A 12,307-nucleotide genomic window follows, 5' to 3' on the forward strand; every position below is an offset into this window, starting at 1 on the left:
TCAGCGCCAATTTCTCCAACCAACACCTTCGTCTCAACTTCCCACGCCAGTACCTGGCTGAACACTCTGTCGTTATTCATGATCTCAGCCAATGGATCGTGGAACAAGATGAAGCTAATGAAAGAGCGTTCATGCACGACTTCAAGGAATCAAACCCGGACTTAGGGCTTCACGAAGCTCACTTCTTCAACAGAAATCTCTCCCTGAAGCTGACCTTCGAGACAGTAGCTGCGGCTACTATGGCTACCAGAAATGGTGTTTACAGCTTTGGTATTCATTATTCCGTCATTCAGTGTGAAGATGGAACGTTTTCACATCGTCAACCAGTGCCTCCGGTGCTACGAGTACACCCACTCCACCAGCAAATGTACCCAGCGTATTCAGAAGTGTAGCCTCTGCTCAGCTGACCACCATTACTCCATCTGCAAGTCTGAAACACTATGCTGTTTGCTGAGCAAAGGCGACCATCCGGCAATCTCCATACGTTGTCCTCATAGACAAGACGTCATTAAAAACATGGAGAAATCCACATCTTCAACCGGAGCCAGTACCTCGGAAGCAACAAGCCAATCAGCGACCACCTCTACTTCAGGTTTCAACGCCCAATCCGCCATTTTCCCGGAGCTTCCGGGAGGACGTACCACTGCTACTACCAGCCAATGGGGAGCCTGCTCCCAAACGCCAACCAGCGATTCGTCGAGCCAGCCATCACCCCCGGCCCACACCGACCAACCACTGAACAGCACAGTTCAAGCATTAACATCGGCGGCCAGCATGATAGCTTGCAATAACCCCCAGGAATACGTAAGAATATTAAATATTCTATACAAAGCAAATGGTCTTCCAGCTTTCATAGTTCCAGAGGAAGTTTTCACCAACACCACTTCAAGTTCTCAAGACACAGTCTCGGTCCCTTACATCACCGTGAACGCCGCCGTGCTCACGGATCTACTATCAACAGCAAAGCCTGCTCCTCCAGCAACTTCATCACAAGCCACCCAGACGCCGACGCCTCCTCTATCGACTACTGCTACAGTTCCACCTCTCGTGTGCGAACCCTCTTAACGTCCTAAATCAGCTGCAACTCCCATTAAGCCTCAACAGGCATGAACTCGACCCTCAAGATTCACTGCATCTACTTCTGAGTCAGCTGACTCATCAGATGAGGATGTCTCGGTGGGAACACCACCTCCTCAACTGAAGCAGTCCTACACAACTGAAGATTTCCGGCTGGAAGCTACCTCCAACGATAGCTTCACCGTATCAACACGAAGCAAGACCAACAAACACGCCAGGAGGCCTGGGAAGAAGAAAAACACCGACGATCTGCGCCCGAGTAAATCAAGGAATCAGTAGAACATCAACGCAAAGCTGAAAAGAACACCGCGACGAGAAGCCCTGCCTCCTACAAGACACATCAGCGAGCACCCATGAGAACTCCACTCTACCACCAAACCGCAGCATCAGCTGCAATTCTTACCCACGGTGGTTGGGCCACCGATCTTTCATCTCCTCTCTTCACCTCGTCTCCTGTTCCTCGCTCAAGATTTCTGCATCCTCGCCCCTGTCTTCAACCCCCTGCTTGCCTGCTCTAGGGCTTTTTAATCGGTTAATCGGTTAAAGTCCAATTATGCAATTCTATATGAAGCACATACTTTTGTAGTGTATATTTTACACATTAAACTTTAAAGTCTGCGGTGAGTGGGGATCACTTAGATACTATGTACTGCAATGGTCGTTACGGTTGAGTGTGGGGGGACACTTACTACTGTATACTACTGTTCTGAGGCCAGTGGTTGTCACAGAAACTCACCTTTCATCAGGTGTTTCTTGTTGTTGGTGTTTTGGTCACGCTGGTGTTTCTTGTTGTTGGTGTTTTGGTCACACTGGTGTTTCTTGTTGTTGGTGTTTTGTTCAGGTGGCCACAGATCACTAAGCATAGAGCCAGTAGGTGGCCACAGTGTACTTAATCCCAGTGACGTCATGCAATAAGCAGGACCCCAGTGACGTCATGCACTAATACAGGACCCCAGTGACGTCATGCACTAAGTACGACCCCAGTGACGTCGTGTCCTAAGCAGGACCCCAGTGACGCCATGCACTAATACAGGACCCCAGTGACGTCGTGCACTAAACAGGATCCCATTGACGTCATGCACTAAAGAGGACCACAGTGACGTTATGCACTAAGCAGGACCCCAGTGATGTCATGCACTAATACAGGACCCCAGTGACGTCATGCACTAAGCAGGACCCCAGTGACGTCATGCACTAAGCAGGACCCCAGTGACGTCATGCACTAATACAGGACCCGTGACGTCATGCACTAAGCAGGACCCCAGTGGCGTACTAAGCAGGACCGCTCGTGAATGTGAGGACTCTGACATGCGAATGGACTCACTGCTCTGTGCAGTGATCATTGTAAGGCACTGTTAAACACCTGCTTTCTGGTTGTTTATTGAATTCAATAACAATATCTCAATATTTCTGCACTCAGGCAGACCATCACCTTTGAGTGCACTGCGTCTGCAGGCACTGCAACCAGTTACAGGATAGGGTTTTGGGATAGGACTGGGACTCTTGTCTGTCACCCTTTTTGTATACTGGGACCACATTCGCCGCCTTCCGTATTTCTGGTAGGACTCCCGTTTACAGTGACCTACTATACACTATGGAGAGTGGCAAGCAGAGTGCCTCTGCACACTCTTTCAATACCCATGGTGAGATCCCGTCTGGACCAACAGCCTTTCTCACATCCAGATCCAACAGGTGTCTCGACCTCATCTCTCGTAATTTCGAACCCTTCCAAGGCTGCCTGGTTTACTGCCCCCTCTCTTAGCGCAGTGACCTCAGCATGTTCTATTGTGAAGACCTCCTGGAACCTCTTGTTGAGTTCTTCACACACCTCTGTATACCTGTCCTCTCCTGTTCTAAGTTTCGTTACCTGTTCTTTCACTGTTGTTTTCCTCCTGATGTGACTGTGGAGTAGCTTTGGATCGGTCTTGGCTTTGCTTGCTATATCATTTTCATAATTTTTCTCTGCTTCCCTTCTCACACTAACATATTCATTCCTGGTTCTCTGGAATCTATCTCTGCTTTCTGGTGTGCTGTTATTTCGGAAGTTCCTCCACGCCCTTTTGTTCAGTACCTTTGCTTCCATACATGCCCTGTTAAACCATGGATTCTTCTTTTGCTTCTCGGATTTTTCCCTTTGGCCGGGATAAACCTGTTTATTGCCTCCTGACACTTTTGGGTGACATAGTCCATTATGCCTTGTACCGACTTAGCTCTGAGGTCTGTGTCCCATGGTATATCCCTTAGGAAACTTCTCATCCCCCTCATAATTCCCCTTTCGGTATGCCAGTTTTTTGTTTTCAAGTTCTTTTTTGGGGAAGATACGTCCTAGCTCTACCAAGTACTCAAAGATCAATACACTGTGATCACTCATTCCTAAGGGTCCTTCCATCTTAACCTCCCTTATATCCCACTCATTAAGAGGAAATATCAGATCAAGCATAGCTGGTTCATCCTCCCCTCTCATTCTTGTCGGTCCCTTGATATGCTGGCTAAGAAAGTTTCTTGTTGCCGCGTCCAGCAGCTTAGCTCTCCATGTATCTGGTCCTCCATGCGGGTCTCTGTTCTCCCAGTCAATCTTCCCATTGTTGAAATCCCCCATAATTAGTAGTCCAGATTCATTCCTACTAGCGAGAGACACTGTTCTCTCTATTATGTTAATGGTGCCCATGTTGTCTCTATCATATTCCTGTCTGGGTCTTCTGTTATTTGGTGGAGGGTTATATATGGTTGCAACTACAATTTTTTGTCCTCCAGTTGCTATTGTACCTGGTATATAGTCACTGAAACCTTCACAGCCCTGAATAACCATTTTCTCAAAATCCCAGCCTTTTCTTACCAGCAGGGCTACACCACCACCTCCTCTTCCTTCTCTTTCCTCACAACACAGTAGTCCTGTGGGAACACTGCATTTGTTTTGATTTTCGTTAGCTTTGTTTCTGTGAATGCTTTTATGTCTGGGTTTTCTTCAAGTACCCATTCTCCAAGTTCATCAGTTTTATTTGTAATCCCATCTATGTTAGTGTACATTGCCTTGAGACTCACATTCTTCTGTCCCTTCTCATGTTCCCTTCTTAGTGAGCGTTCTGCTGATGGGGGAAGATGTTCCATAGGCGTGAGATGTGGGGTGGGTAACGAGGTCACAGATGATGCTGGAGTGAGGGGTGGGGGGTCAATTGAAGGGGGGACAGGGAGGGGATGAGATATGGTATATAATGTTCTGAAAGATTCCTTACACAACCTGGCATATGCCGCTGATGTTATCCTCTTGACATAAGCTTCAGGGGGCAGGTCTGGCGTGATATCAACCCCCCAGGTCTTCTCTCTCTCTGACTCCTGAAGCATTTCGTCTCCCATATGATACCTTGTATCTGGTCTCCTGCTTTCTACACCTATCTTCATTACATTACATTTTCTTGGGTTAAACTCTAACAAACATTTGTTCGACCATTCCTGCAGCTTGTCCAGGTCTTCTTGAAACCTCATACTGTCCTCCTCTGTCTTAATTCTTCTCATAATTTTGGCGTCGTCAGCAGACATTGAGAGGAATGAGTCTATACCCTCTGGGAGATCATTTACGTATATCAGAAACAGGATAGGTCCGATTACAGAGCCCTGTGGGACTCCACTGGTGACTTCACGCCAATCTGAGGTCTCACCCCCTCACTGTAACTCTCTGCTTTCTATTGCTTAGGTACTCCCTTATCCACTGGAGCGCCCTACCAGTTACTCCTGCTTGTTTCTCCAGCTTATGCATCAGCCTTTTATTGGGTACTGTGTCAAAGGCTTTCCGACAGTCCAAAAAAATGCAGTCCGCCCATCCTTCTCTTTCTTGCTTAATCTTTGTCACCTGATCGTAGAATTCTATTAAGCCTGTAAGGCAAGATTTACCCTCCCTGAACTCATGTTGATGGGTTGTCACGAAGTCTCATCTCTCCAGATGTGTTACTAGGTTTTTTCTCACAATCTTCTCCATCACCTTGCATTGTATACAAGTTAAGGACACTGGCCTGTAGTTCAGTGCATCTTGTCTGTCACCCTTTTTGTATATTGGTACTACATTAGCCGTCTTCCATATTATTGGTAGGTCTCCCGTTTCCAGTGACCTACTATACACTATGGAGAGTGGCAAACAAAGTGCTCCTGCACACTCTTTCAAAACCCATGGTGAGATTCCGTCCCGCCCAACAGCTTTTCTCACGTCCAGCTTCAATACGTGCTTCTTGACCTCATCACTTGCAATTTCGAACCTTTCCAAGGTCGCCTGGTTTGCTGCCACCATATCTAGCGCCGTGACTTCTCCTTGTTTTATTGTAAAGACTTCCTGGAACCTTTTTTTGAGTTCCTCACACACCTCTTTGTCATTCTCTGTGTACCTGTCCTCACCCACCCTAAGTTTCATCACCTGTTCCTTCACTGTTGTCTTCCTCCTGATGTGACTGTGTAGTAGCTTTGGTTCGGTCTTGGCTTTGTTAGCTATATCATTTTCATACCTTTTCTCAGCTGCTCTTCTCACACTAACATACTCGTTCCTGGTTCTCTGTTATCTCTCTACTTTCGGGTGTTGTGTTATTTCGGAAGTTCCTCCATGCCCTTTTGTTCAGCTCCTTTGCTTTCATACATTCCCTAGTAAACCATGGATTCTTCTTTTGCTTCTCTGTTTTTTCCTGTCGGGCTGGGAAAAACCTGCTTACAGCCTCCTGACACTTTTGGGTGACATAGTCCATTATGTCTTGTACGGACTTCGTTCTGAGTTCTGTGACCCATTGTATATCCCTTAGGAATTTATGCATCTCCTCATAGTTTCCCTTTCGGTATGCCAACCCTTTGTTTCCCTGTTAATTTTTTTTTCTTTTGTGTGTGTATGTGTGTGTGTATGTGTGTGTTTGTGTGTGTGTGTGTGTGTGTGTGTGTGTGTGTGTGTGTGCGTGTGTGTGTGTGTGTGTGTGTGTGTGTGTGTGTGTGTATGTGTGTCTGTGAGTATGTGTGTGTGTGTGTGTGTGTGTACTCACCTAGTTGTACTCACCTAGTTGTGCTTGCGGGGGTTGAGGTCTGGCTCTTTGGTCCCGCCTCTCAACTGTCAATCAACAGGTGTACAGGTTCCTGAGCCTATTGGGCTCTATCATATCTACACTTGAAACTGTGTATGGAGTCAGCCTCCACCACATCACTTCCTAATGCATTCCATTTGTCAACCACTCTGACACTAAAAAAGTTCTTTCTAATATCTCTGTGGCTCATTTGGGCACTCAGTTTCCACCTGTGTCCCATAGTGCGTGTGCCCCTTGTGTTAAACAGCCTGTCTTTATCAACCCTGTCAATTCCCTTGAGGATCTTGAATGTGGTGATCATGTCCCCCCTAACTCTTTTGTCTTCCAACGAAGTGAGGTTTAATTCCCGTAGTCTCTCCTCGTAGCTCATACCTCTCAGCTCGGGTACTAGTCTGGTGGCAAACCTTTGAACCTTTTCCATTTTAGTCTTATGCTTGACTAGATAAGGACTCCATGCTGGTGCCGCATACTCCAGGATTGGTCTGACATATGTGGTATATAATGTTCTGAAAGATTCCTTACACAAGTTTCTAAGAGCCGTTCTTATGTTAGCCAACCTGGCATATGCTGCTGCTGTTATCCTCTTGATATGAGCATCAGGGGACAGGTCTGGCGTGATATCAACACCCAGGTCTTTCTCTCTCTCGGACTCTTGAAGTATTTCATCTCCCAAGTGATACCTTGTATCTGGTCTCCTGCTTCCTACCCCTATCTTCATTACATTACATTTGCTTGGATTAAACTCTAACAGCCATTTGTTCGACCATTCCTGCAGCTTGTCCAGGTCTTCTTGAAGCCTCAAGCTGTCCTCCTCTGTCTTAATCCTTCTCATAATTTTGGCGTCGTCAGCAAACATTGAGAGGAATGAGTCTATACCCTCTGGGAGATCATTTACGTATATCAGAAACAGGATAGGTCCAAGTACAGAGCCCTGTGGGACTCCACTGGTGACTTCACGCCAGTCTGAGGTCTCACCCCTTACTGTAACTCTCTGCTTCCTATTGTTTAGGTACTCCTTTATCCACTGGAGCGCCCTACCAGTTATTCCTGCCTGTTTCTCTAGCTTATGCATCAACCTTTTATGGGGTACTGTGTCAAAGGCTTTCCGACAGTCCAAAAAAATGCAGTCCGCCCACCCTTCTCTTTCTTGTTTAATCTTTGTCACCTGATCGTAGAATTCTATCAATCCTGTAAGGCAAGATTTACCCTCCCTGAACCCATGTTGATGGGTTGTGACGAAGTCTCTTCTCTCCAGATGTGTTATTAGGTTTTTTCTCACAATCTTCTCCATCACCTTGCATGGTATACAAGTTAAGGACACTGGCCTGTAGTTCAGTGCCTCTTGTCTGTCACTCTTTTTGTATATTGGTACTACATTAGCAGTCTTCCATATTGCTGGTAGGTCCCCCGTTTTCAGTGACCTACTATACACTATGGAGAGTGGTAGGCAAAGTGCTCCTGCACACTCTTTCAATACCCATGGCGAGATTCCATCCGGCCCAACAGCTTTTCTCACATCCAGCTCCAATAGGTGCTTCTTGACCTCATCTCTTGTAATTTCGAACCTATCCAAGGTCACCTGGTTTGCTGCCACCTCTTCTAGTGCCGCGACATCTCCCTGTTCTATTGTAAAGACCTCCTGGAACCTTTTGTTGAGTTCTTCACACACCTCTTTGTCATTCTCTGTGTACCTGTCCTCGCCCACTCTAAGTTTCGTCACCTGTTCCTTCACTGTTATCTTCCTCCTGATGTGACTGTGTAGTAGCTTTGGTTCGGTCTTGGCTTTATTAGCTATATCATTTTCATACCTTTTCTCAGCTGCTCTGTGTGTGTGTGTGTGTCTGTGAGTATCAATTTATGTAAATGCTGATTTAATGTTTTCCCAACTACATTGACAGCTCTTGTTTTACGGGGAGAAACTGCAAAAGTTTGTAGAAAAGAGACAAGAGAAGGAGAGGGAAGATGAAGATAATGATTTAGGCTGCTACATAAAATTGTTTTCGGCAAAGTTTTCTCTCTACATTTACCTGAAACTTTGTTTCGTGACATTGTATACATTTTTATAGCGATGTATAAATTTATACAATTTAAAAAAAAAATTGGCACTGGATAATATATTTCTTTTAATTGTTTATGCCTCCAAAATCTAGCAAATAGTTATTATTTTTTAGAAACTTGCCTTAGATAGCTTAAGGAAGATGTCTAGGGAAAAGTTCTAAGGCAAGTTTTAAGGTAATGATATCCATTTTTTCCCTACATTGGAGGTATAACAAAATTGAGAACAATACACACTCAGCTAGTCTTCCTAAGGCTTCCCAACGTCAAGAAACTGTCATACTTAAGTGCCCTTATCCTAACCTACCAGAGGACCGAAAATAGTCAATGGGACAGTACGTCACTTTCGCCAGCCGCTTCCATTTCCTAGAACGATTAGTTTTGGTCTTAGGTAGACTATACGTCAAAATGCGACGTTCTATTAGGAGGACGGTTTGACACGCTATACAGGAAACTTGGCTGTAATGTTACAGTGTATTATGTAATGAGGTTGGTGTCAGGCTCTGTATTTTTAAGAATTATTTCCGATAAACACGACGGTGCAAAGTAGAACAACTTCACAGTACTCAGTGACACATTTAGGGTCACGTGACCAAGTACTGACAGTGAGAAGTGACCAGTGAAGTCATGCACTAAGCTGGACCCCAGTGACGTCATACACTAAGCAGGACCCCAGTGACGTCATGCACTAAGTAGGACCCCCAATGACGTTATGCACCAAGCAGGAACCCAATGACGTCATGCACTAAGCAGGACCCCAATGACGTCATGCACTAAGCAGGACCCCTCATGAATGTGAGGACTCTGACATGTGAATGGATTCACTACTGTATGCGGTGATCATTGTAAGGCACTGTTAAACACCTGCTTTCTGGTTGTTTCTTTAATTCGGTGAATGGCGTAAATGTGTAAACATCAGTCAGGAGGAGGAGGGGTGATGTCTCCATGACAACGGCGTCGCATCTTCCCTTTACCCTGTATCTAAATACTACATAGCAAGTGAATGAGAAAGAAATGTCCAAAATCTGAACAATGTTGCAGTGTTACAAGAAGGAAGACGTGTTGCAACATCATCATGTTTCCTACCTCTATGATCGAAGTATTAAAATATGTTGGAACATCATCAGTCATCATCCTTCTAAGCTCTATGACCCAGTATTAGGATATGTTGCAAAATCATCATGCTTCTAAACACTATGATCAAATATTAGGATATGTTGCAATATCATGCTTCTAAACTCCTTTTTTAGTTTAGAATATAGATTAGAATAATATTTCATTATAAATATTGAATTCCATGAATCTGGACCCGGGCCGAGTGCATGGGCATGTTGACAATTTCTCTTGCAAAATCTGCCTCGCTCGTGTTGATATCAATTATATTTACAGGTGTTTGGATAATACGCATAATGAAGTTGTCCGGATCTTCCACTTTCATACAGTTTATTGTTATAACCATAACCAGGCACTGCATCACTAACCTCAACAAGGCCCTGAACAACATCAACACCAGCCTCCACACTCTCAGCCACAACATAACCATAACTAGGCACTGCATCACTAACCTCAACAAAGCCCTGAACAACATCAACACCAGCCTCCACACTCTCAGCCGCAACATAACCATAACGTGTCTCTGTACCTAAAGTCTACTAATTCCACTGACGTTAATGAGATAATCCTTTCCCTTAAAACCAAATCTAGTGCCCTTGAGGAGATACCAACCTTAATTTATAAAAAAGCCTCCAGATCTTTAGCCCCTGCTATTGCATTACTCTTCAACAAGTCACTTGAACTCCAAACCTTTCCAGATATGCTAAAAAAAAGCGAGAGTAACACCTGTCCACAAATATGGGGATCTCACAGATGTTAACAACTACAGACCTACATCAATACTGCCTAACTTGTCAAAAATATTTGAAAAACTAATCTACAAGCAGCTTTACTCTAATCTAGCCAAACACAATATACTTAGCTCTTGTCAATATGGCTTCAGACCCAAAAAAAACACTAACGATGCACTTATTAGTATGATTAACTTGATTCATGCAGCTCTAAATAAAAATGAGTTCCCTGTTGGATTATTTATGGACCTGCGGAAGGCTTTTGACACTGTCAACCACCAAAACCTTCTTCTTAAATTACATCATTATGGAGTCAGAGGACACTCCCTGCAATACCTCAAATCTTTCCTTACTGACAGGCTCCAGTATTTTTCTGTGAATAATTCAATTTCTCCCACCCTACCCATCAACATTGGTGTTCCTCGGGGCAGCATACTTGGCCCTCTCCTCTTTCTCATCTACATTAATGATCTTCCAAATGCCTCCCAACACCTCAAACCAATTCTATTTGCTGACGACACAACCTTCATTTACTCCAGTCCTGACCTCCTTGCTCTAAATGCCACAGTAAATACTGAGCTAAATAAAGTCCATCTTTGGCTAACTGCCAACAAACTCACCCTTAACATTGACCAAACTTTTTATATTCTGTTTGGCAATTAATCCTCTAATCAAATAAATCTCAGAATTAACTATACCCAAATTTGTAACAAATTAGATGACAAATTCCTTGGCATTCTATTTGACCACAAGCTGAATTTCCAGGGACACATTCTAAATATATCAAAAAAAGTTTCAAAAACTGTTGGCATTCTTTCTAAGATCAGATATTATGTACCCCGCCATGCCCTGGTGACTCTCTATTACTCCCTCATCTATCCATATCTCAACTATGGTATTTGTGCTTGGGGTTCTACTACCCATGGGCTACCCAAGGTTGTAACAGAGCGCATGGGAGCCGGTCGGCCGAGCGGACAGCACGCTGGACTTGTGATCCTGTGGTCCTGGGTTCGATCCCAGGCGCCGGCGAGAAACAATGGGCAGAGTTTCTTTCACCCTATGCCCCTGTTACCTAGCAGTAAAATAGATACCTGGGAGTTAGTCAGCTGTCACGGGCTGCTTCCTGGGTGTGGAGGCCTGGTCGAGGACCGGGCCGCGGGGACACTAAAAAGCCCCGAAATCATCTCAAGATAACCTCAAGATCTCAAGATAACCCAAAATCATTTACGTCCTCTCATTACTCAACACAAAGCTGCCATTAGGACAATATCGAACTCTAGCCCCAGACATCACTCAGAACCCCTACTCAAATCTCTGAAGATGTTAGATATTAAGTCACTGCACATTCTCTCATGTGTATTATACATATATAAAACGCTGAACTGTAATGCCAATCCTGACCTCAAAAGCTTCATTGAAGGTTGTAACAGAGCCCATGAGCACCACACCAGAAATAAATTCAGTTTTGATATTCCAAGAGTACGACTTAATCAAACTAGAAATGCTCTAGAAATCAAGGGACCCAGAATGTGGAATGACCTTCCCAACTATGTTAAAGACTGTACCTCTCTCAACCAGTTTAAGATAAAAACGAAGCACTACCTAATAAATTTCCTGTAACCTACCTTACCCCTCTATTGTCAACTCATGTCTGTTTTCTTAAACAACGCTGTTTGTCGACCTATTTGTATTTGTACTGCTTTTTCAGCCATGTTTCCCCCTTTTTATCTTTAATTTTATTTGTTCTCAACACATTTTTTTCTTTATAATCATATAGTATTAAATATTAGTCATTAAAGTTTTTCCTACCCGAAACGCTTTGCGTAATAGTGGCTTTAGGCATTGTATGTACTAGCTCTATCTACAAATCTATCAATTTATGTAAAATCTTTTGAATGTATGTACCTTACCTGAATAAACATTTTATTTTATTTTATTTTTAACCAGGCACTGCATCACCAACCTCAACAAGGCCCTGAACAACATCAACACCAGCCTCCACACCCTCAACCACAATATAACTATAACCAGGCATTGCATCACCTACCTCAACAAGGCCCTGAACAACATCAACACCAGCCTCCACACCCTCAGCCACAATATAACCATAACCAGACACTGCATCACCAACCTCAACAAGGCCCTGAACAACATCAACACCAGCCTCCACACCCTCAGCCACAACATAACCATAACCAGACACTGCGTCCAATTGCAGGATAAGGATTAGGGATTGGACGGGGGGGGGGGGGGGGGAGGAAGGAATGGTGCCCAGCAGCTAAG

At 44.4% G+C, this 12,307-nt stretch overlaps 1 protein-coding gene across 1 annotated transcript; it reads left to right on the top strand.

Annotated features, from left to right (window-relative positions):
* Positions 1-252: 252 nt before the first annotated feature.
* LOC138353667 (uncharacterized) lies at positions 253-1,065 on the top strand. Its single transcript, XM_069306851.1, has one exon. It carries the CDS (start codon positions 253-255, stop codon positions 1,063-1,065), a length of 813 nt encoding a protein of 270 aa, XP_069162952.1.
* The last annotated feature ends 11,242 nt before the right edge of the window (positions 1,066-12,307 follow it).

This window comes from Procambarus clarkii, chromosome 59 (genome assembly GCF_040958095.1).
Source record: "Procambarus clarkii isolate CNS0578487 chromosome 59, FALCON_Pclarkii_2.0, whole genome shotgun sequence".
Classification (NCBI taxonomy): Eukaryota; Metazoa; Arthropoda; class Malacostraca; order Decapoda; family Cambaridae; genus Procambarus; species Procambarus clarkii.

Bases quoted from the DNA above. Each gene is read 5' to 3' on its own strand.
- LOC138353667 (XM_069306851.1), top strand. From the start codon at position 253: ATGGTGTTTACAGCTTTGGTATTCATTATTCCGTCATTCAGTGTGAAG.